The following is a 24993-nucleotide window of genomic DNA, read 5'->3' as shown; positions in this document are numbered from 1 at the left end:
ATCACCGCGCGAGCGCTGCTCGGGGAACAAGCGGACTGCACCAGCAAACGGGCGCCCGTGCTTTTTAAAAAGTTAGTGCCAGTAAATCTAATATATAGAAAAATAGTTGAAAGCCCCTGAGTGTTTTGTGGATAGAAAAGCATGAGATTCAGAGCAAGTTCAGAGCTTGAGAGTCTAAGAATAAACTAGCTCTCCATTCCATTAGAAGGACTAGGTAGCAGCTTCTGGTTATGGAACCCGAAACTCTCAGGCTCCAAATAGGACATCAAACAGCATCACTTGTACTCTTTATAAAATTGCAGAAACAAACAAAATAAACAAAACTATATTTACACCTGTCCTATAAGACAAAGCGTACTTGAGACCTAATGTATATAAAATCAGTTAACAAACTGTGATGCACTATATCAATAAGTTCTCATTTGCACAGAGCACAGCATAGGATATGTGGCCATTAATGTTAATTCCCTTCCCCCTTGGATTCCTTTCTCTTGTTCCTTTAATTATGCGGATCCGTTACATTATTAAGCTAACAATGTAACTGAGCTATTATTAGCTTAATAATGTAACCAAGAATCTGATTTTTAGCCAGGGGGTAGTTCTTAGAAACTTAGGGAGCTGGAACTCTGAATGAATGAATTAAAATAATGCAATTACATCATTAATATTAAAATTTATCATCACTGATTAAAAATTAAAATATTAAATTAAAAATTAAAAATTTATTATCCTGCAATTGAGACTCACCACAACGTGTGACGTCTGTCAGGCATTCGCTGTCACAATGCAGCTTGACTGTCTTTCAGACAACCTCAATAATATTTTTAAATTGGCAGAGGCAGCAGGCCATAAGGCTAGGTAAGATCCTATAAATGGAAACACAGGTAATTAAATTCGTGGTAAAAGAGTTACTTGAGTAGGTAGAAGAGGTAGGCCAAGGACACCACAGACCAGTGCAAAAAGGAGTTCCTGGGGCATATGGACTGCAGAACTGGATAGGGGCCGGTTGGCCAATTGCTGCTCTTGACTGTTGTAAATAAATATAGAGGAGGAGAGAGGTGCCCAACAGAAGGATTAAGATGGCAGTAGATATGGTATGCCTAGAAAAAAGGGAATAGGGATTAGAATTGGGTGACACTGATCTGTAGTTTAAATCCGAAGTATCTCCTTCCAACCCCAAAGCCTCACTTTGGGTTGAGAGTACACAGGAAGAAGGCACACTTCTAAGAAGAGTCTGAATAAGACCGCACCTTCTGGAGTCCCTTTCTCAGGTCCTATTTGTGAGTAGTAATATAGTAGAAATTATTCTAGTAATAGAAAAGCATCGTGTGGTTAAACAATAACAGAGGTCGCTTTGGCCAAATCTGGACAAAAGGAACATTCCAAAGAATAACATTATCATTATAATAAGGTATAACCTAGTTAACTTATAAAAAAGCACATAAGTTCATAATGATACTCAAATGAAAAGTGGGGGAGCTCTTCTTTATATAATAATGTCAACTAATAAATGCAAAAGGAATGATAGAATTAGGAAAGTGTCATTTTGCATCTATCAATGTAATAATCGATTCAGACAAGGATTATCATTGATGCACAGCTGGGTGAAGAGTTGTTTGAAAGTAGGATCTTTACTGATCCCAAAGTATCACCCCACATATGATTTATCAATTACCAAGGGGAAAAATAATTTTACAATGGAGAGATATGGAAGATACCACCTTAATCAAGTGATCAAACTTAGCACTGGGCCACCTGAACTGATGAAGTATGAAGAATACATCACCTACATAGTATTCTTCCCCAAAATATATACTTTGAATCCAATGAGGAAATAGACAAATCCAGATTGTCAGGCAATTTACAAGCTAACTGGCTTAGAGTCTTCAAAAATACCAATGTCATAAAAGACCAAAATAAAAATAGGGAAATATTCTAGATTAAAGGAAACAAAGATATGACATGCAATGCATAATCTTTAATTGGACCCTGTATCAAAATAAAACAGACTGAATGTTATTGGCTTCTGGCCAAGATGAAGTAACAAGGACCAATTTAACCTCCCACCTGAAACAATGAAATCATCAGACAGAACATATGAAACAACAGTTTTCAAGAAACTGGACCTCAGGCAATAAAGTTCAGTGATCCCCAGGAGATGGGAAATAAATGAAGTGATCCCCATAATTGCCCTAACTTACTTCTCTGAGAGAGTTTCCAGGTCATGGTACAGGGAAGAGAAGTCCAGGCAGAGACTGGTGGACTCCCTGACTGACGAAATGGAGCTGACAGTCTGGGAAAACCAAGGTAACTAGAGTGCACAAAGCAGACTACCAGAGAGAAAAGAAGTGCACAGACAAAGAAGTCTGGAGATATGCAGAGGGATCTCTTGAGAATTCAACAAAGTATTTGTCAGTACATTTGTGTGAGGAATTACTTGATACCAGGAAAAGAACCACATGAAAGGATTAATAATAAGAATATCTGGATATCACACAGGGTTGTAGGAATAGTACCTGTTCCTACAGGTCAAACTGGAAAACCTCATGATACTCAGAAAAGACTTGTCTCAGTAGTTGCAAATAATGAGCTCCAGACTAAAGGCTACTTGGACTCCTACCCAATGAATCTTAAAAGCTAGACCTAAAAGAATAAAATTGTTTTGAGTAACTTCATTCCACCCAAAACAAAGCCCAAGCATTTTACAAGAATTTAATATATATAGCACACAAGAAACAAAAACGCACAGTATCGGGGATCATATGAAAAATTGCCAAGCATGCAAAGAAGTAGGAAACTATGACCCATAGTGAGGAGAAAAGGCAATCAATCAAAACTAACCCATAATCTATACAGATGTTAGAATTGGCAGAAAAGAACATTTTAAGTTTTTATACATGAAGAAAAGTTATTATAACTGTATTTCATATGTTCAAAAACCCAGACAAAACACTGAAAATGTTAAGAACAGGCACAGAAAACGTAAAACAGTCCCAAATTGAGCTTCTAGCAATTAAAAACAATGGCTAAATGAAAAAGACATTGAATGAGGTTAATTGCAGATTAGACACTGCAGAAGAAAGGGTCAGTGAACATTAAGGTATAGTAATAGAAACTATCCAAAATGAAACAAAAAGAGTAACAAAACTAAACAACAACAAAACTTAATAGAGCATCAGTGAGCTGTGCAACAACTTCAAGTGGCCTAATACATGTGAACTTAGAGTCCATGAAGGAGAGGAAAAATACAAAAATTTGAAGAAATAATAGCCAAAACTTTTCCAAATTGGTAAACAGTATAAAGCCACAAAGTCAAGAAGATCAATGAACTTTAAGCATAAGAAACATGGACGAAACTACACCAAGGCACAAAAAATAATCAAATTGCCCAGAACCAGCAATAAAGAGAAAAATTTAACAGTAGCCAGAGGAAAAACCTATACACTACATAGAGAGGAACAAAGATATCAATGACAGCAGAATTTTTGTTGGAAACAATGTAAATGAGAAGTCAGTGGTCAGTCAGCCAATTCTATCAAGCTAGAATTCTATACCCAGATGTATCAAAACAAAAGCAAAATAAAGACTGTCTCAGACATACAAAAGCTGCAAGAATTCTTTACAAGTAGAATTTCACTATAAGAAATGCTAAAAGAAGTATTTTTAAGCAAAAGGAAAATGACACCAGATTGGAATATGGATCTACACAAAAGATTAAGAATACTGCAATTGGGACTTCCCTGGTGGTTCAGTGGTTAACAACCTGCCTGCCTGCCAATGCAGGGGATATGGGTTCGATCCCTGGTCCGAGAAGATCCCACATGTTGCCAAGCAACTACGCCCGCACGGCACAACTACTGAGCCTGCACTCTAGAGCCTGTGTGCCACGACTACTGAAGGCCACGCACCTAGAGCCTGTGCTCTGCAACAAGAGAAGTCATCCAATGAGAATACAATGCACTGTAACGAAGAGGAGCCCCTGCTTGCCGCAACTAGAGAAAGCCCAGGCGAAGCAATAAAGACCCAACGCAGAAAAAATTAATTAAAAAAAATACTTAAAAAAATTTTTGAAAGGATTTTAGTCATTCAATATATGTCTCTGACCACAATGGAATTAAATTAGAAATTAACAAATTCGAAAAAGTTCCAAATATTTGGAAACCAAAGAACACTCTTCTGAGTAACTTTGTGGTCAAAGAAGAAATCAAAAGGGAAATCAGAAAGTATTTTGAACTCACGGAAACTGAAAACATAATATGTCAACATGTGGGTTATTGCTAATGCGGTACTCAGTTTCCTCAACTTCCACCTCAAACTGGGAAAACAAGAGCAAATTAATCACAGAGTAAGAGAAGAAAGAACACAATAAAGATCAAAGTAGAAATAAATAAAATGGAAAACAGAAAAATACTATAGATATTAAAAGGATAATAAGAGAATATATAGAATACTTTATACCAATAAATTCAAGATGAAATGGACAAATTCCTTGCAACACATGCACTACCAAAGTTTATTCAAGAATACAGATATTAAAGAAATTGGGTGTGCAGTTTAAAACCTTCCAACAAAGAAAGCTTCAAGTTCAGGTGGCTTAGCTGATAAATTCTACCAAACATTTAAGGAATAAAATAATGCCAAGTCTACACAAACTCTACCAGAAAGTTGAAGAGAAGGGAATACTTCCCAACTTATTTTATAAGGCCAACTTTCACCGTATCAAGATTAGAAAATGACATTAGAAGAAAACTATAGACCAATATCTCTCATGAACACAGAAGCAAAAAATCTTAACAAAATTTTAGCATATCAAATCCAATAATATATAAAAAGATGATACATCATGACCAAGTGGGGTTTATCTCAAGAATGAAAGGTTGGTTTAATATTTGAAAATCAATTTACCAACTTACTACACTAAAAAAGAAAAATCAGGACATCTCTGGTGGGGCAGTGGTTAAGAATCCACCTGCCACTGCAGGGGACATGAGTTTGACCCCTGGTCAGTGAAGATCCCACATGCCACGGAGCAACGAAGCCCATGCACCAGAACTACTGAGCCTGAGCTCTAGAGCCCGTGAGTCACAACTACTGAGCCCATGTGCCACAACTAGTGAAGCCCGTGCACCTAGAGCCCATTCTCTGCAACAAGAGAAGCCACCGCAATGAGAAGCCGGCATACTGCAATGAAGAGTAGTCCCTGCTTGCCACAACTAGAGAAAGCCTGCGTGCAGGAATGGAGGCCCAATACAGTCCAAAAATAAATAAACAAATTAAGAAAACAAAAGAAGGGAAAAATCACATAATCATTGCAATAGATGCAGGAAAAGAATGAAAAAATCTAACATCCATTCCTGATTAAAGAAAAAAAACAGCCCTCAGCAGACGAGGAATGGAAGGAGACTTCCTCAACTTGATAAATGACTTCTACAAAACACTTAACATCATATTTAATGGTGAAGGACAAAGAACTTGCTCGCCAGTATCAGGACAAAGGCAAGGATGTCTGCTCTCATTACTTCTATTTGACATTGCACTGAAGGTTCTAGCCAGTGCAATAGGGCAACAAAAAGAAAAGAGATATTCAGAAAGGAAAGGAAGAACTAAACCTATGTTTATTTCCAGATAACATGATGACAGAGAAAACCTGATAGAATCTACAAAATTGCTACTGGAACTCATCAATGAGTTTCTCAAGTTTGCAGGGTACAAGATGAACATACAAAAAGATTAATTAATCTCAACAATCAGAGATCAAAGTTTTAAAATACTACTTATAATAGAATCAAACATATAAAATACTTAGAATAAATCTGACAAAACATGTAGAAGACTTGCACAGTGAAAACTGTAAAATATTGCTGGGGGAAATTAAGGAAGACCTAAATAAATGAAGAGATAAAATGTATTCATGGATCAGAAGGTTCAATATTGTTAAGACATCATTTCTCCCCAAACTGATTTATAGATCAAAATACCAGTAGCCTTTTCTATAGAAATTGACAACCTAATTCTAAAATTCATGTGGAAATAAAATTTAGAATAACTAAAACAACGTTGAAAATGAACAAAGTTGAAGAACTAACAGTAACTGATTTCAAGGCTTATGAAGTAACACTTTCAAGACATTGTGATAGTAGTGTAAAGATAGACAAAAGGATCAAAGGAAGAGAATAGAAAGTTCAGAAGTAGAGAGATGTGGACAACTGACTTTCAGGTTCAAAGGCATTTAAGTGGAGAGATGATAGTCTTTTCACCAAATGATGCTGGAACAATTGAATACACAGGTGCAAAAACCAAACAAAAAAAAGAACTTCCATCCAAACCATATACAGAAATGAACTCAAATTGGTTCAAAGATCTAAATGTAAAACATAAAAGTATAAAATTTCTAGAACAAAACAGGTGAAAAATTTTATGACCTTGAGTTAGGCAAAATTTCTTAGATACAACACCAAAAGCATAACCCATGAAAGAAAAAAATAGATAAATTAGACACTATCAAAATTAAGAATTTCTGCCCTGCAAAAGACACTCCTGAGAGAACGGAAAGATGAGTCACAGAACGGGAGAAAATACTTAGCAACTTACATATTCGATAAAGGACTAATTTCCAGAATATATAAAGAACTCTCAAAACTCCAGAAAAATATATATAAAAGATAAAAAGATATACAGATGGAATATAAGCATATGAAAAGACGTTTGACATGATTAATCATTAGGGATGCTACAGTGAGATACAACTACTCACCTATTAAACTATCTGAAATTAAAAATACTGAGCATAGCAAGTGTTGGCCGCAACGTGAAGAAAATGCAATTCTCATACACTGCTGGTAGAGATGTAAAATGATCAAACCACTATGGAAAATAGGTATTTTTTAAAAACTTAAACATACACTAACCAATGATCTAGCCATTCTACTTGCAGGTATTTACCCAAGAGAAATGGAAGTATACATCCATACAAACACTTGTACACAAATATTCATAGCAACTTTATCTGTAATAGACAAAGACTGAAACAACTCAATGTTCATCAATGGTGAATAGATAAATTGTGGTTCATCAATATAATGCAATACTATTCAGCAATAAACAGAAATGAATTACTGATATATACAACAATATGGATGAAAATTAAAATAATCATGCTGAGTTAGAAACGAGTTAGAAGAAAGTATACACTCTATGATTCCATCTACATACAATTCTAGAAAATGCAAACAGAAAGCAGAGCAAGGGTTGCATGGTGATTGGGAAGGGCAGGAACAATGGGAAGGAAGAATTACAAAGAGACGTTAAGAAACTTTCTGAGGAGATGGACATTTTGATTTTGGTGATGTCTTCATGGTGTTTATATATGCGTGTGTGTGAATACAGATTATTCTATGTCAATTATACCTCAAAAAGCTGTTAAAAGAAATGATATTATATGAGAGAGACAACTGGGGAAATTTGAATAGCAACTCTTTATAAGGTAATATCATTGTGTAGGAATTTAATTTCTTCAATACTGTGTGTTAACAGTATTGTAGTTACATAGGGAAATAATTTTTAATATCCAGAGAGGAAGGCATCTAGCTGACAAGAGAGGGATCACAATTGTGGCAGATGCTGTGGGAGGCTGAAGAAGATGAGGCTAGAGCAGTGAACAATGTGTGATGGCGTGGTGAAGACAGTCATTTGTCAGCTGACCTAAGATGGTTGGAATAGAGTGCTAAATGCAGGGCCCTTTCTGCATACTAATCTCATGCAATCCCCTCACCTAGCCTTGGCATAACAGAAAGTTTCTATTAGCTTGCCATATTGGAGGGGGGATGGCACAATTTAAGGTGCAGTAAGTTGTGTAATAAACTGTCACAATAGGGTCCTACAGAAATAGTTTTTAAACTGAAAAGAAATGAAACTTGACCCTTCCCTCAAAACATATATGAAAATTAACTCAAAATGAATCATAGACCTAAATGGAACTATACAACTTCTGGAAGAAAACATAGGAGAAAATCTTTGTGATTTTGGGTTAGACAATGGGGTCTCAGACAAAGATTTCTTAGATAAGACACAAAAAAGCACAAACCATCTAAGAAAAATTGCTAAGGGACTTCCCTGGTGGTTAAGACTCTGAGTTCCCAATGCAGGGACCCGGGTTTGATCCCTGGTCAGGGAACTAGTTCCCACATGCATGCCGCAACTAAGAGTTCGCATGCCACAACTAAGAAGCCCATGAGCCGCAACTAAGGAGCCCATCTGCCGCAACTAAGACCCAGAACAGCAAAATAAATAAATTAACTAAATATGAAAAACAAGAAAAATTGCTAAATTACAGATCATCAAAAATTTCAAACTTCTAGTCTTCAGAGACACTGTAATACAATGAAGATAAGTCACAATCTGGGAGAAGATATTTACTAAACACATATCTGAAAGAAAGGACTTTTTTCATTGCTTTTTATATAAAGCACTCTTAAAACTCAATATAAATATCCAATTTAAAAATGGATTTGAACAGACACTTCTTTAAAAAGATATTTGCACATCAACAGACACTCAACATCATCAGCTACTACAGAAATGCAAAATGTGGCAAAAACCACGAGATGCAACTACACACCTACGAGAAAGGCTAAATTTTTTAAAAAAACAAATATAAGGATCAGGTGATGATGTGGAGCAACTGAAACTCGCATAAACTGCTAGTGGGAAAGCGAAAGGCACAGGCACTTTAGAAAACAGTTTAGCAGTTTCTTAAAAAGTTAAATATGCGCTTAGCATATGATGAAGCAATCCCACCCTTAGGTATTTTACCCCAAAGAAATGAAAACATATGCTCGCACAAAACATATGTTCACACATACGTGTGAGTGTTTTCAGAGGCTTTGTTCAAAACTGCCAAAAAACTAGAAAAAAGTCAAATGGTCATCAATCACTGAATACATAAACAAACTGTATATCCACACAACTAGAATACTGCTCAGCAATAAAAAGGAATGAAATACTGACAGGTGCAACAAAACAGATAAATCTCCAAAGAGACTGACTAAGTGAAAGAAGCCAAAAACAAAAGGCTACATTCCACATGATTTCAGTTATAAGACATTCCGGAAAAGGCAACATTACATGGACAAAAATCAGACTGGTTGTTTCCAGGGGCTGGTAGTGGGAGGAGGATGGATTGACTATAAAGGGACATGAGGGGTCTTTTGGGAGTGCAGAAATGTTCTTTACCTCAAATGTGGTGGTGGCTACAGAACTAACTATACGTTTGTCAAAACACATCACACTGTATATTTAAAAACAGTGAATTTTGTGAAATGAAAATTATACATAAATAAACCTGACTTAAGAAAATAATAAAACAAACCTAAAAAAAACAAATGAGTGAAAATAAATGTAAGAAAAATCAACTTACAGTTTTTCCAATTCAAGGGTCATCATGACGATGCTTTCAATTGCTGCGACACTTGTGTTGTTCCCATGTCTCTGAAGGAGAAGCCCAAACATGCATGATATAAAACCCAAAGACAAAAATTCTAAACTTCAAAAGATACTTAACATTTGATTACTTCAATTCTGGCTTCTGACTTGCCATAGGTGATAATTACAAAGAGCTCTTATTGAAGAAATTTAAATTTGCATCACCAAATGAATGACCTTGGTGCTGAACAGCACAATCATTTTTTATTATCCTAGCTTCTCATTTTCAATTGCATCTACCTCTTTGATCACTCTTTTTTAAAAAAATAATGTACCCCTTATTCCTTTTTGCTTTCTGGGATAAATAATATTCCTACATGCATCTACATCTTCCATAACTATATGTGTTCTTTAACACTGTTCTCATTCTCTGCTGGCTGTCTTACCCGTATATATTCTTTCTTAATCCTTTTCTTTGCCAATAACTCTTATTTTCAATAACCCAGTTAAAATCTAAATTATGACTTTTTACCCAAAGTACTCAATCTTTGATGAAAGAAAGAAGGAGCAGAAATTATCTCATGAGCCATGAAAGTGTTGCAATACTTACAAATATTTTAATGCTGGCAATTTAAAAAGATCAGAATCTTCACCTGTTGTCAAAGGATTACGATTGAGAATTCTGAAAAATGGAATGGAATTAAAATTATCTGCATTTTCAATTACTTCCATGAAAGCTTATATTCATTTTTTTTGGTATGGAACTTGAAGGTCAAAAAAAAATCCATTTTCTCTCTTTACCTATAAATCACCATTAGAATTTGTAAAACACCCTTTCATTGGGAACTAGGCAGGTCTCTAGATGATAAAGTGGAGAAGAGAAACAAAAAAATAGAAAAAAAAGTGGCTAGCATAGAAAAAATATGCCAAGGAACTTTTCAGGTTCAAAACCCTCGAAGTGACTATACTGGTAGGAAGCCCTTGCTCTGTAAAAAACTACTATTTCTAGTGTCCTCCATAATTCAAGGTGATTTCTTCTATCTCTACAAATTTTTTGAAAATTTCATGATTTAAACTACCCAATTAAAGACAAAAATAGGTCTAATTCCTTGGTTCTGGAGCCAAAGAAGAAGCAATAAATCCAAGAGGAACTTATGAAAGCCATACTCCCATCACATACTCCCGTGTGTATTCTAGTATCATAGCCTTTGTTACTGTGTATGTAATCAACGGTTTACTTGTCAGTCTCCTACATTGTCAGCAACTTCAGAGCAGGGACCACACTTTACTGTCATTATTATTCCTGTGCCTGACATAGTGGCTATATATTTACTAGGTATTTAATAAATGTTTGCTGAATAAATAAATAACATTTTGTTTATATATCAATAAAATAAACAAATCAATTTTGGAGAACAAAATTTTATTCCAAAATGCTGGAATAGATTTTCTTCTTAGTTCTTTCTTTCTTTTTTTTTTCCTTTGCTCTGTAAAACAAATAAGGGGAAAAAAAACCCCCAAAAGAAACAGGAAGAAAGAAAAGAATATCTGACTTTAGGTTAACTCTACTCAAGAATTATTAGTGTACTTTTGCAGAATATTATAAAAATAATCATCAAAACTAATATCTTTTGGGTTGCCAGGGATCTGTGATCAGCATTTAACATTTAATCCTCATAGTAACCTTATGTGATAGATATATTACCCCATTGTACAAATGAGGAAACAGAGGCACAGAGAAGTTACATAGCTTGTCCTAAGTCATCAAGCTAGTAAGAAGCAGAGCTGGAATTTGAACTCAGTTCTGACTCTAAAGTCTGTGTTTAACATGAATGAAAAAAAAAAGGGGGGGTTTTATAAAATATCTTTCACTTTAACCTTAATTTGGAGAGCACTAAATATAGAAATACCTTTTCAAACTTCATCTACCCATCTGGGAAAGCCTCTATGAGAATTATATTTTCTCTTTTTATTTATTTATTTATTTTTCCTTTTATTTATTTTTTCCTTAATCATCTCCCATAATAAATATTTAATTAGCCTATGGTCATTGAGACTTTAGAGATTTTAAAAAACATTGCAGGAAAATCAGTAATAAAATGATGGAGGAAGGACATCTAAAACTTCATCCCTCCATAGAAACAACAATAACAACAACAAAAAAAACTGGCAAAAATGGTCAGAATCAACTTCTTCTGAACTCTGGAAATTTAACCAACAGGCTTGCAACACACTGGGGGGCAATTTATTCAAGGAAAACAAATTAATTTCTGTAAGAACAATGAGATCTGTGTTGCTTGAACTTGTCCTTGACCTTTGCTCTCCATGCCAGTGGTAGCCTTGAAAAACAGCCCACATCCCTGGTACCAGAAGGAGCAGCATGGTCTAGGAGGTCCTTCAAAAAGACTCATTCCCAAAGAACTGTCATTGTTTTACATGTCTGGTGGTCCCCTGGAAGATCTCACGTGAAAGGCTTGTCTTTGACCTGACCACGAGCAGTCTAGTGAGAAAAGCCTCTCCTCAGGTGGCATTTCGGAAAACATTTTGAAGCAAATATTTTAACATGGCAGTTGCATGAGACAACGGATAACAGTTTGGGGCAAAAAACAGCCCAACCAAAAAGCTTAAAAAGAAAAGCTGAGGAATGAGATGTCCACAGAGACTGAAATGTGCCAATGTATTCCTGGGAAACTGGAAGACCACAAGACATATTCCTGGGAATGTAGGAGAATAACTGTTAGCATTAATAAATGAATTCAGCAAGGTTTCAGGATATAAGATCAATATTATTTCTAGGGCTTCCCGGGTGGCGCAGTGGTTGAGAGTCCACCTGCCGATGCAGGGGACACAGGTTCGTGCCCCGGTATGGGAGGATCCCACATGCCGCGGGGCGGCTGGGCCCGTGAGCCATGGCCGCTGAGCCTGTGCGTCCGGAGCCTGTGCTCCACAATGGGTGAGGCCACAACAGTGAGAGGCAGCATACCACAAAAGAAAAAAAAAATTATTTCTACACACGAGCAATGAGTAATCCAAAGTGAAATTAAGAAAACAATTCCATGTGTAACAGCATCAAAACAAATAAAATACTTAGGGAAAAATTTAACCAAGTAAGTGCAAGATTCACACTGAAAAGTACAAAACTGTTGAAAGAAATTGAAGAAGATCTAAATAAATAAAAAGACATGCTGGATTCATGGACTGGAAGATAGTCATATTAAAATGTCACTACTTCCCAAATCAACCCATGGTTACATTGTAAATCCTTTCAAAATCCCAGCTGACCTCTTTCCAGAAACTGCCAAGCTAATTCTAAAATTCATATGGGAATTCAAGGAAACAGAATAACCAAAACAATGTTGGTAAAGAACAAAGTGGGAGGACTCACACATCCTGGTTTCAAAACTCAGTTCAAAGCTACTGCAATCACAGTGTGGTACTGGAATAAGACAAGACATGTAAATCAATGGAACAGAAATGACAGTATAGAAATGAACCCTCATATTTATGGTCTATTGATTTTCAACAAGCGTACCAAAACAATTCAATGTGGTAAGAAGAGTCTTTCAAATGACGCTGGGACAACTGTACATCCACACACAAAATAATAAAGCTGCACTCCTACACTTCACACCATATATGAAAATTAACTCCAAATGGATCAAATTTCCAAATGTAAGAGCAAAGGCTATAAAACTCTTAGAAGAAAACACAGGAGTAGTCCTTGCAGTAGACAACAGTTTCGTAGATATAATACCCGAAGCACAAACAACCAAAGGAAAAATAGATGAATTGGATTTTATAAAAATTAAAAAGTTTGTGCTTCAAAGGACACTATCAAGAAAGTGAAAAAAACATACAGAATGGGAGAAAATACTACAGGTGGGAAGAATAAGACACAGTTGGGAGAAGAAAAGTATAGTAGTTGCGAGGTGTGACAGTCTCAAAATTTTGAACTATTACAAATAAAACAGCCACTCTAAGTCATGGCAAAGGGCAGACCCAAGTTATTTTTGTTTTTAGCATTTATGCCTTTCTAAATCTGAGAAGCTGCCAGGATTCCAGTACATAGCAAAAAGTGATGACAACACCCTGAAGTGTGTAAGCTTTTGTGTGTACATAGCTATCTAAAGGAAACCAGTGCTAGTTGACTGGAGGAGCATTAGTGTGGCTCTGTGACCGCAGCTCAATTTGCCTTCATAGTGTGGCCCCCCCCTCCCTCACTGATACTCTCAAAAATGGGGTAAATAATTTAATAGGGATAAGGCTTTGATTTTCCTCTTATTCTCTCTTGTTCTTGGTTCAATATTGGTGTACCACAGACAAGACAGCATGTGAATGCACTCTGTCTGGTTAAGTTATATAGCCTTTATACACTGCAGAGTCCTTCAGTTTCTAAAATCATGGAGCTTGTATTGTTAGAACCAATGAAGTGACTAAAAGAATTTTTAAAAATAAGCCATCAGTCTGGACCTGCATAGGTGAATGAAGGAGAAACACTGTAAATTCAGAAAGAAAAAGTATACTTAACATTTAGGATTATCAACCACTGCTGCTTTTCCATAATATATTTCATTCCTGATTTTATCCGAGAGAGATATGATTACTACCACCAGTCAAAAAGTGGTACTTTAATAATTAATAAACTCTTGGTTCATCTTTGAGGTAGATTTCGGATTTAAAATAGACTACCACACTGCTAACTACTTCACCTGATGTTTGTCAATAACATTGAAGCTTCATTCAAGAAACCTACTGACTTATAATTACCTGAAACCCGGTTATGAATCAAGGTTTTATGGGGCCTGAAGCTCATCTACTTTGAGAAATCCTATCTAATAAAAACATGCAAAGTTGTGAATACAAAAATCGCTAAGACCCCTCTCAAGACTTTGGAAGGGACCTATGCAAGTGAGGAGCCCTGAAGCCTAAGCTTCATTGAATTCATGATAAATCCACCTCAGCTGAGGCCCTTTTCCAAACTTATTTAATGCAGGCAACTTATAAACACCCTAATAATATGTCATTATAGGTAGTAAAATGACTTAACTCGAGGGTGGCATCTTCCCTTGGTGGCTAGCCTTTTGAAAGAGATGCAATAAACTTTTTATCTCACCATGGCAAATGTTTCCTGAATCAAATTAGCTTTGTCTATTAGAAAGACTTAGCCCAAAACAAAGACTTATTATACTGTGACAATCTTTTGAAAGTAACTGTGAATGAGTTTTAGGAGTACAGTACTAATTTATTTCCAACACCAGATAGTTCTGATTATCTTTCACTAACTTTTTCGGCCATTAAAGAGGAAAACAAATTCAAAAGGAACAAGTTGGTGCCTCTTCCATTACAAATCTTTTCTAACCTACCACCCATTTTCTACTTCATCCCCCCCCCCCCGTCACCTCGTTACCCTGCTGCATAGATGCTAGAATGGCTCTCATCTATGTTTTCCCATCAACTTTCATCTTTCTCCTTCCAGTATGAAAGCTTCTTGGGGACAACGTTCCTGCCCTATGCGCCTCTGTATCTCCAGCACGTAGTACAGTGCTGACACACAGTGGGCATGGTACTCAGTGAATGTTTTTGAATGAATTCTTAATCTTTAAACTGTGATTTATTTATTCATTTGTTTGGTTGGTTGTTTATTTATTTATTTCCACAATATATTTTCCGGTGTTGCCTACATAACTATAGTGAAACTCTGATTCTTATAAGGAACTCATTGTGTTATAGGATGTTTAGGAAAGGTGGTGAGTTTAAGACCTTGTATTGACGCTACTAAAACCTCCTGGTGAAGGGACCTCATCAGCCTGCTCTCCGATGTACTGGCAAAAGAACAACTGACCCTTGGTGCTCTCTCCCCAAGGTAGGCATCAGCAAACTAACAAGGGAAAGGAAGGAGGCCACTAAAGACAGGCATCTGCAGGAATTGCTAATCCAGTTCCAGACACAGCCTCAACACCTTCATTAACCCAAAATGTGTGAACTGTGTGAAACTGGATTTCTGACCCACAAGACAGGTAAGAGAGTCTTTTCCAAAGCCAGGTGTAGAAGAGCTCTTTTTTACCTTGAGTCTAAAATCGCCTTCGGTCCATTGAACGTACCCACTATCATTTCCTTGTGTCATGAGAAATCACAGAATTTTTGAGCTGAAGGGGTGTAAAACCCACACTTCTTATTGAAGAGTAGTCAGCAAAGAACGTATATTGTATTAGGCTACAGCAATGTATTTTCTTTATATTTTTCACACTACAGCTGAACACAAACAACGTCTTTTTCCATATCTCAAAAGTTCCTACTGGCCACAAATATTACACTTCAGAGATATATGCTTTTTGAAAAATAATGTTCTGGGTGGCTGGGGAGAGCCCTGTGGTGTGTGTTCAGGAATTCTTTCTGCTTTGCCATTTAAAAGAGCTAATAATGGTTGGGGAAGCACCCACACCTTTTGCTCCCTGAAGAATTCGGTGCTTAACTTAGTTCTTTGCAGCTCTGTGTTGCATACATTTTAAGCAGTTAGGAACTTTGCACATGAGCAGGAATCAAAGTTAAATTCAAAAGTGGAACTTCATGGGCCATTCGCATATTGGAGAGGCATCAGTGGGTTTCCATGACAATGCTAATTTGAGTGTTTTGGCTTGGTGCCTTTTATTGCCCGAGCCAAAGTTCAGTACTATGGAAAGCAAAGGGTTTCATATATGAGTTAAACAAGTTTCTTGGCCTCTTTGTACCTAAGTTTCCTCATTTGAAAAAAAAAATAAAATAAATGGCTCTCAAGACATCCTTTCCAGAATTCATACTGGGCTTACACCCAGCTAACCAATAACTGCATGATGTTTTTATACACAGTTTTTTACATGTATTCATCTTCTATTTCACTTACTACTTGTGTAAAAACTTCATTCCATGCCAGGCCTGAAACGTTCCAAAGCTCAGTTCTGTGAGTAAATTGCAACCAAGATTTCTACAAAAAAAACACAAGCAAAATAAAAAGAAAAATATATATACTTTCAGAATATTTATCCTTTGGCAATAATTCTAATTTATACATGATGAAACATAACATCACTACTCCATACGCTAAAGAAATCTCACTGTGGAAGATATTATGATTTATACTTTCATGATTATATATGTGGTGCATTAGATACAAAATAGTAAATGCTCATTAAATACTTGTGTTAAGTGATCTTTATTTCTCTAGAAAGGTAGCACTATAGACATTTTTGGCTGGATAATTCTTTGCTGTGGGAGGCTCTCCTGTACAGTCTTGGATGTTTACTATCATCTCTGGCCTCTGTCCACTAGATGTCAGTAGCATATACAGATCTGACAAGCAAAAATATCTCCAGACACTACCAAATGTCACCTGCGTGCAAAATCACCCTGGGTGAGAACCACTGCTCTATAATGATTCACTCTGATCTGTGTAATAATTCTCACACTAATCTTTGCTAGAGACAAAAAGGATTTGCTACAAAATTTTACTGGTAATTTTAATCATATTTCAAAATGAGCAACAAATTAATTTTATAAAAAATTAAGCTTTATAAAAATTCCAAATATAATGAAGCTATATTTGTAACTTACATAAACTGCAAAAAAGGTAGTGGTTCTAATGTAATTTTTTCGACAGATGGTATTTTATTGCAGGAAAAATCTCTAGGAAAATTAAAAGGAGTATATTGCTTCAATTTGCTATTAGATACCTAATTAGTAGGAATAACTAGTAGAGATTAGAATGATAATAATAAATAAGAAGCTTTGGTCTAAACTCCAAACCTTAGGAATTACTATTTGAACCTTTCAGAGTTCCTAACCCTGCCTTCATCTCTCTTAAAAGTCTCACATTCAGGATCTTCATAAATTAAATATACAACTATAGATCCTGATAGATTTTGGAGGTAATCTTTCCTGAGAGAAGCATTGATTAGATTCCACCTTTCGTTGTCTAATCAAATTCTAGATTATGAGCCCAAAGTTTTTATCTCTATATATCATTATAATTTCTTCTATTAAAAGGAATATTCTTATATTTACACATTTCCCAGTATAGTTCTGTTTTTCTATGCCAATTCATTACCAGAAGAAATAAAAGATAACATTTCACACAACTTGAAAGGAAGTTATTGGTATCATTAATATGTAACGTTAATTCAGGATTACACTTTCTATCATTTTGACTTTTATTCGAAAATACCTACTCTTGACGATAGCTGACTATCTTATTTCCATTGATTCCAGCTTAGTCTCTCATTTCACCTGGATGGGTATAACTGTCTTCTGACTGCTGTTTCCATCTCTACCCTCTCCCTTTCTAAGCCATCCTCTACGCGATCCCCAGATTAACTCTCCGGAAGTGGTTCTGAAATACCAGCATCACTTGTGAATTAATGAAGATACAAATACTCAGCCCTACTCTGGACCTCTTGAATCAGTAACTGTGGGGGTGGAGCTTGTGTTTTCACAAGCCCTCCAAGTGATTGGTTCTGTTGCAGGCTAAAGCTTGTCCTAAAGCACTGCTGTGGTAACATGCTAGCTTGGCATGTTATCCTTGGCTTGGCCTCCAAAGCCCTAGATGATCTGGCTCTAATCTCCTACTCTTCCCACTTGTACTCTACAGGTACTCAGAGTATTTTTCCTGTGTTTTGCCTTTCTCCCACTTTCCTTTTCCAACCTTATTCTTCCCAAGATGTCTGTCATTGATACCCAACGGCCCTTCGAGGTCCCGTTTAAACAGCATTGCTCTAGTAACATCTTCCCTGATCCAATTTGAAGTCTTTTTTCCTTCTTTTGTGCTCCAGTACCAACTTGTAGCTCTCATTGCCCATATTCATTTCTTTCTTTAAATATAGCTCTTTTTGCAACCCATTTCCTCTGAGTATAAACTCCTTCAAAGTATGGACTAGATCCTGCTTATGTGCATCGTCTATCATATTTAAAGCCAACGCGTGGACATAAAGCAAACTCAAATATTTATAAAATCAACAAATAGCTGGGGAATGGATAGAAGAAGGAAATGACTGTTTTAAAAGAAATGTAGTTTTATTACTTCATGGTGCCTCCACAGCACTTTGTCATTATGGTTTGAGCTTATATGCTTATTTTACCTATGAGATCATGAGTTGCTAAAAGGAATTCTGTCTTACCCATCTTCGTGTTTAAAATAAGCCTCTTGTTTTCATCATTTGTCTCTCTTGCTTGAAAACTTGCAGTGGCTCCCCATACCTTACAGTGGAACTTTCAAACCTGGATTGCCGATAGCCAAGGTTTTTCATAATCCTATCTTTTATTGTTACCTAACCCAATTATTTTCAGCCAGACTAATCTATTAAATTCTGATCATCCCTGCAGTCACACCTTTGCCTAGACTGTACTGCCTATTATTTTTCTGGCAAATCACAGCCAATCTTTAAGTCCCAGCTAAACACTGAGCTTATCCATGCAGCCTTCGGTGACCTCCACACCCCTGTGATTACAGGTTGTGGTGAACTACACCACCTACCTGTATTTCTCTTCATACTTAATTATATATTACCTCCCTTTTAAGGCATATCCCCTTTCTTCCAACTTGTCATTGTCATTTCTGGAGACAATGCCATATACTTCTGTGGCTCCCAAAGTACTTAGCCCTGGGTTGGGCACAAAATGGGTGCTACATATAGAAAGCCAGGGGACAAAGATGAGTTCTAGATATAATTGAGGGATGGAATAATAATAATAGCTAACACTAAAGTATATGCTAGGCACTGATAGAAGAGCTTTACCTATATTAACTCATCTAAATCTCCCAATGAGATTGGAGTCATTGGGAGATTGAGGAGTCATAGGAGTCATCCTATGAGATGATGACTACCATAATTCCCATTTTACAGATGAGGAAATTGAGTCATAAAGCTAATAAATGACAGACCTGGGTTCAAACCCAGTTAGTCTGGCTCCGGAATTTCTACTCTTAACTACTTTGTTGTATTACCACCAATGAGATGGGGAGAGGGACATGTTGCTGTAAAGACGATGGAATAAAGATGGAAGAAGAGTAGATGTTAAGGAATTAAATAATGGGGTAAAAAATGGAGAAAGAAAAAATAAGGGCAATTACAAGTAAAAGACTGGAGGAGAGGGAAAAATGGTAAGAAGGAGAATGAAGATAAGGAATCATTGACAAACAAAAGGTGTAAACAGAAAGTCAGTCAGTGTGGATTGGGGAGAAAAGGAGGACCCAGGAACACCTGAAGAAAGGCTGCCATGTCAGGCAGGATGCAGAGAACAAATGAGGAGAGGCGAATCTTACATGATGGTGAAGGTGCCATTGTAGGCGTTAGGCTCTGGCTCAGGCACTCTGTGGAGCTTCTGCTTTGGGCTGAGACCAACACACGACAGCGTCTCATTTGTGCAGGTACAGAGCTCACATATGCTGAAGTTTGTGGTGGCATTCTGTTCCGGCTGCTTCTTTTCTGGGGTATATTTTACACCAGGAAGGCCTGTGGATACTGAATACTGAGTCGAAGGAAAAAGAACTGTCTCAGATACCCTTGGTTGCTGAGATATGGTAACTCACAGGTCCACAGGTAGAACTGTGGCTTGAGTCAGGTTTGGTTGTGCAAGTGTCACCTCAGGGTGTTTTGGAGGGGAAGCTGTAGTCTGCTGTAGGGATGTACAATGTCCAGCCTCCATAGTGGATTCTGGAGTGGTGGTTTGCTCTAGGTCCACATAATGAACTCTGACGCTGGATGATGTTGAATGCTGACCTTGATCCTTACTTGGATTTGGAACTGTCACCTCCTGCTGGAATGGAGATTGAAGTACAACATACTGAGGTGCCTCTGGAGGCTGAGTTGGGGTGTGCTGCATGATTGGAGAAGGTACAGTCTCCATATTGGATCCTGCAGTAATGGTAATTTCCACATCCATAGGTTGAATTGTGAGTTGAATCAGGTTTGGCTGTGCAAGTGTCATCTCAGGGTGTTTTGGAGGGGGAGCTGTAGTCTGCTGCCAGGCTGCAGAATGTTCAGACTCTGTAGTAGGTTCTGGAGTTGTGGTAAGTTCCAGGTCCAAAGGTTTAACTGTGATACTGGGTGATACTGGATGCTCAGCATGACCCTGATCTGGTGCTGGAACTGTCACTTCGAAGTACAATGGGACTGAGCTACAACTTCCTTAATGAGCTCTGGAGGCTGAGCTTGGGTCTGCTGCATGGTTGGAGAAGGATCAACCTCCAAACTGGATTCCAGAGGTAACGTAAGCTCCAGGTCCAAAGGTTGAATTGTGTCCTCAGTCAAGGTTGGATGCTGAGCCTGAACTTGCTCTGGATTTGGAAGTGTCACCTCGTGGTATGTTGGAGGAACTACAGTCTCTTGCAGGGGTGTGGAATGTTCAGCCTCCATAGTAGGTTCTGGAGTTGTGGTAAGCCCCTGGTCTAAAGGTTGAACTGCGACACTGGGTGATGCTGGACGCTCAGTGTGATCCTGATCTGGTGTTGGAACTATTGGGTTCTGATATACTGGAAGCTGAGCTACAAAAACCTCCTTAGGTGGTTCTGGAGGCTGTGTTAAGTTATCCTGCATGGTTGGAGAAGGTTCATCCTCCTTAGTGGGTTGTGGCCTTATGGTCAGTTCAAAGTCCAAAGGTTGAACTGTGACCTCTGTCAAGGTTGGATGCTGAGCCTGAACTTGCTCTGCATTTGGAAATGTCACCTCGGGCTATGTTGGAGGAACTGCAGTCTGCTGCAGGGCTGCAGAATATTCAGCCTCCGTTGTAGGTTCTGGAGTTGTGGGAAGACCCTGGTTCAAAGGATTAACTGTGACTCTGGGCAAGTTTAAATGCTGAGCTTGATCCTGTCCTAGTGTTGGAACTGTCATCTCATAATGCACTGGAGTTTGTGCTACAACCTCCTTAGGTGGTGCTGGAGGCTGAGATGGGGCCTTCTGCTCAGCTGGAGAAGGTTCTGTCTCTTTAAGGGGTTCCAGAGGTAGGCCTGGGAACGCCTGTTGGACTGGAGAAGATTCCATGTTCACAGGGGGCTGTAGAAGGTGAGGAGGGTCCCTTGAGGGACTGGAAATGGTTCCACCTTTGCAGAGAGTTCTGATGAATGATCCTGAAGCTCCTGCTCTGTGGGAGAAGGTACCACCTCCCTAGGGGGCTACAGACATATAGCTGAGCTCCCCTGGGGAACCGGAGACTGAGCTGGGGCCTCGTCCTGGATTAAAGAAAGCTCTATCCCTCCAGGGGGATCTGGAGTCTGAGTAGGGTCCTCCTGCTGCACTGTAGGATGTTCAACCTCTTACTGGGCTCCAGAGTTAAGACAATCACAGGATCCACGGGTTTAACTGTGATATTAAGCAACACTGGGTGTTCAACTTCACCTGGACCTAGAGGTGAGAATGTCACTTCATTATGTACTAAAGGTTGAGCTGCACCATCTGTAGAGGACACTGGAGGCTGAATTGGGTGCTGATGCTGGACTGGAGAAGGTCCAACCCACTCAGTGGGCTTTGGATGCTGAGCTGAGCTCCCCTGCTGGATTGCAGAAGGGTCAGTTTCCTCAGGAAGCTCTTCAGGTTGAGTTGGGGCTTCCTGCTGAACTGGAGAAGGCAAACATTCTCAGAGGGGGTTGGATGCTGATCTGAAAATTCTTGCTGGACTGACAATGGTTCCAACTGCTCAGGGGACACTGTAGACTGAGCTGAGGTTTCTTGTTGGGGTGGAGAAGTTTCAACCTCATTAGTGAATGCTGGAGTTACGATAAGTACAAGATCCACGGGTTTAAAAGTGACATCGGGCTGCTGCAGAAGCTGAGCTTGATCCTGACCTAGAGGAGAAACTGTTGTCACAGGATGCTCTGGAGAGAAAACTACAGTCACATTAGAGAGCTCTGGAGACTGAGTTGGAGAGGATTCCACCTCACCATGAGACTCTGGATGCTGAGCTGTGGCTTCCTGCTGAGGTGGAGAAGGTACGTCAGGAGCCTGTGAAAGCTGATCTGGAGTCTACTGCTGGCTTGTGGCAGGTATAACCTCTTCTCCACGATGCTCTGGATACTGAGCTGGGGTCTCCTCTTGTACTGAAGGTTTATTATGTGTACTGTCTTCTAGAGTTCGGCTGCAGCCTCCTGCTGAACTGGCAAAAGTTCAACCTCCTCAGGTGCTGTGAAGGCAGTGTGGGGGCCTCATGTTGCATTGTAGAAAATTCTGCATTAGTAAGGGGCACTGAGGCTGAGCTGAAGGCTTACGCTGATTTGGAGAAGGTCCCACCTCTGGAGTGGGTTCTTTAGTTATGGTAAGCTCCACATCTGCATGTTTGACAATGACACTGGGTAACTCTGAATGTTGAGCATGAGGGTGACTTGGAGGTGAACCTGTCATTTCATGATGCTCTGGAGGTTGAGCTGGCTGTTCCTGTTGAGTCAGAGAGGGTTCCACCTTCCCAGAAGGCGGCTCTGGAGGCTGAGCTGGTTGCTCCTGCAGGGCTGCAGAAGTTTCTATCTCCGCTGGAGACAAAGCTGGGATCTCCTGCTGGGTTGCAGAAGATTCTGCCTCATTAGGGGTCTCTGGATACTGAGCTGAGGCTTCCTCCTTGGTTGCAGAGGTTTCAGGTTCTCCAAAAGACTCTGAAAGCTGAGCTGGAATGTCTTGCTGGGTTGCTGTTTTCACCTCCTCAGGAGGCTCTGTAGGCTCAGAAGGCTGAGTCGGTTGATCCTGTTCACTTGGAGAAGGGTCAGCTTCCACAAGAGGCCCTGGGGGCTGACCTGTGGGCTCCTGCTGGGTTGGAGAAGGTTCAACGTCCCCAGGAGGCTCAGAAGGTTGAGCTGGTTGCTCCTGCTCCCTTGAAGGCTCAACCTCTCCAGGAGGCTCTAGAGGCTTAGCTGAGGTCTCTTGTTGCGTTGGAGAAGATTCTGTCCTCTCAGGATGATCAAGAGGTGGAGTCAGGGCCTCCTGCTGAGCTGTAGGAAATTCAGCTGCCGTAGTGGGCTCTGGAGTGATGGTAAGTTCCAAATCCAGAGGTTGAAGTGTAACACTGGGCAAGTTGGAATGAGCGTGACGCTGAACGCCAGGTAGAGATGCTACCTCTTCACTCACTGGAATTTCACGCACATACTCAGTAGGGAGACCTGGAGCCTGAGTTGGGGCGTCTTGATGGAGTAGAGAAGGTTCACCTCCTCAGGGCTCTCTGGAGGCTGAGATGGTGCCTCCTGCTGGACTGTTGGAGGTTCAACCTCCTCACGGCTCTCTGGAGGCTGAGATGGGGTCTCCTGCTGGACTGGAGAAGGATCAACCTATTTAGTGACCTGTGGAGTTATGGTAAGTGCCAGATCCATAGGTTTAATAGTGACATTGTACAAGTTTGACTGCTGAGCTTCATTTACCCCATGATGCGCTACTGGTCGAACTACAAGCTCCTTAAGTGTCTCCAAAGGCCGGGTGAGGGCCTCTTGAGGACTTGGAGTTTCTAGTTCCTCAGGGTCCTCTGAAGGCTGAGATGGAGCCTCCTGCTGAAGTGGAGGTGGTTCTACCTCTTCAGTGGGCTCTGGATGCTGAGTCTGGGCCTCTGCCTGGGGTGAAAAAGATTCAACCTCCTCAGGGGTCTGTGGATGCTGAGCAGCGGTCTCCTGGGGTAAAGATTCAGCCTCATCAGTGAGCTCTAGATGATGAGTTTGGGCCTTCTGCTGGGATGGAGAAATATCCTCCTCAGAAGACTCCCTGTCGTGTAGCTTTTGTGCCATATTTTCCTTGCGTGTGGCATTGAGAGGCCTATACATATCCCTATGTCAAAGTGGCCGCCTTCTCCCGAAAAAGCCCTCCTAGAAACAGAAAGGGAAATATTAATTCTGCATCTCCCCTGCTTTCTCTGGCCACAGTACTTTCTCCTCCTCAAACTTACCTGACTCTCACTTTCCCCTGAGCTTCTCTTATGCAGCAGTAATCGAAAAAAGCCCCTTGGAGGAAAACATACACAGTTAGTGTTACATGTCATTTTTCATCTCTCTCACAATGTGTTATCTCTGGTTGTATTAGGACTAAATGGGTACCTCAGTCCATAATCACAATGAGCAAAATCACAACAGACCCGGAATCCTGAAAATCACTGCACGCATGCTGGCCTTCCAGAAGTTCTCTGTGTCTGTCCAAAATGGCCCCCTAGTGTCTCTGGGGAGACCTTTACATGTAGCTTAGCATGGAGTATAGGCAGGATTTTCAGCCCCACTCCCCTTTCTTGGTCCTTGGCCGAGTGCCATCGTGCAGAGAAAACACTGCACAACGGCGCTGGGCAAAAACACGTTACTCTCTAGATGCGCTTCACACCAGTCCGCTTCGGACATAGTCGCACATGCAGCATTTGCTGGGGGTGTGGGTGTGGGGAGAAGGTGCTTTTATTTTCCTGGCTGCTCTATCCTATAAGTTGAATCACACCAAGTAAACACCTGAAACCAACGAGCAAAGTTATCTATACCTCTCTGACTTTCATACTGCAGGCTGTCACTGAGGTGTCAGTGAATTGTGGGATCAGTTTAAAGGCCATGACCAGCAGGGAAACACAAAATACTCTTTTTGAATATAAATAGAAGAGAAAAAAATC

At 39.3% G+C, this 24993-nt stretch overlaps 1 protein-coding gene across 1 annotated transcript; it reads right to left on the bottom strand.

Moving 5' to 3' along the window:
• Position 1: 1 nt before the first annotated feature.
• Positions 2–20376, bottom strand: LOC309819284 (leucine-rich repeat-containing protein 37B-like; the record flags this gene model as incomplete). Its single annotated transcript, XM_082649403.1, is given in 8 exon segments — positions 2–15; positions 748–802; positions 806–866; positions 9416–9484; positions 10031–10101; positions 16303–16381; positions 19712–19874; positions 20181–20376. Coding segments are annotated over 8 exon segments (708 nt in total).
• Positions 20377–24993: the final 4617 nt, after the last annotated feature.

The sequence above is a fragment of the Grampus griseus genome (assembly GCF_964374135.1).
Source record: "Grampus griseus genome assembly, chromosome: 2".
In the NCBI taxonomy this organism is placed as follows: domain Eukaryota; kingdom Metazoa; phylum Chordata; class Mammalia; order Artiodactyla; family Delphinidae; genus Grampus; species Grampus griseus.
The sequence above is the reverse complement of the archived record's forward strand: the minus strand, read 5'-3'. Positions and strand labels throughout refer to the sequence as shown.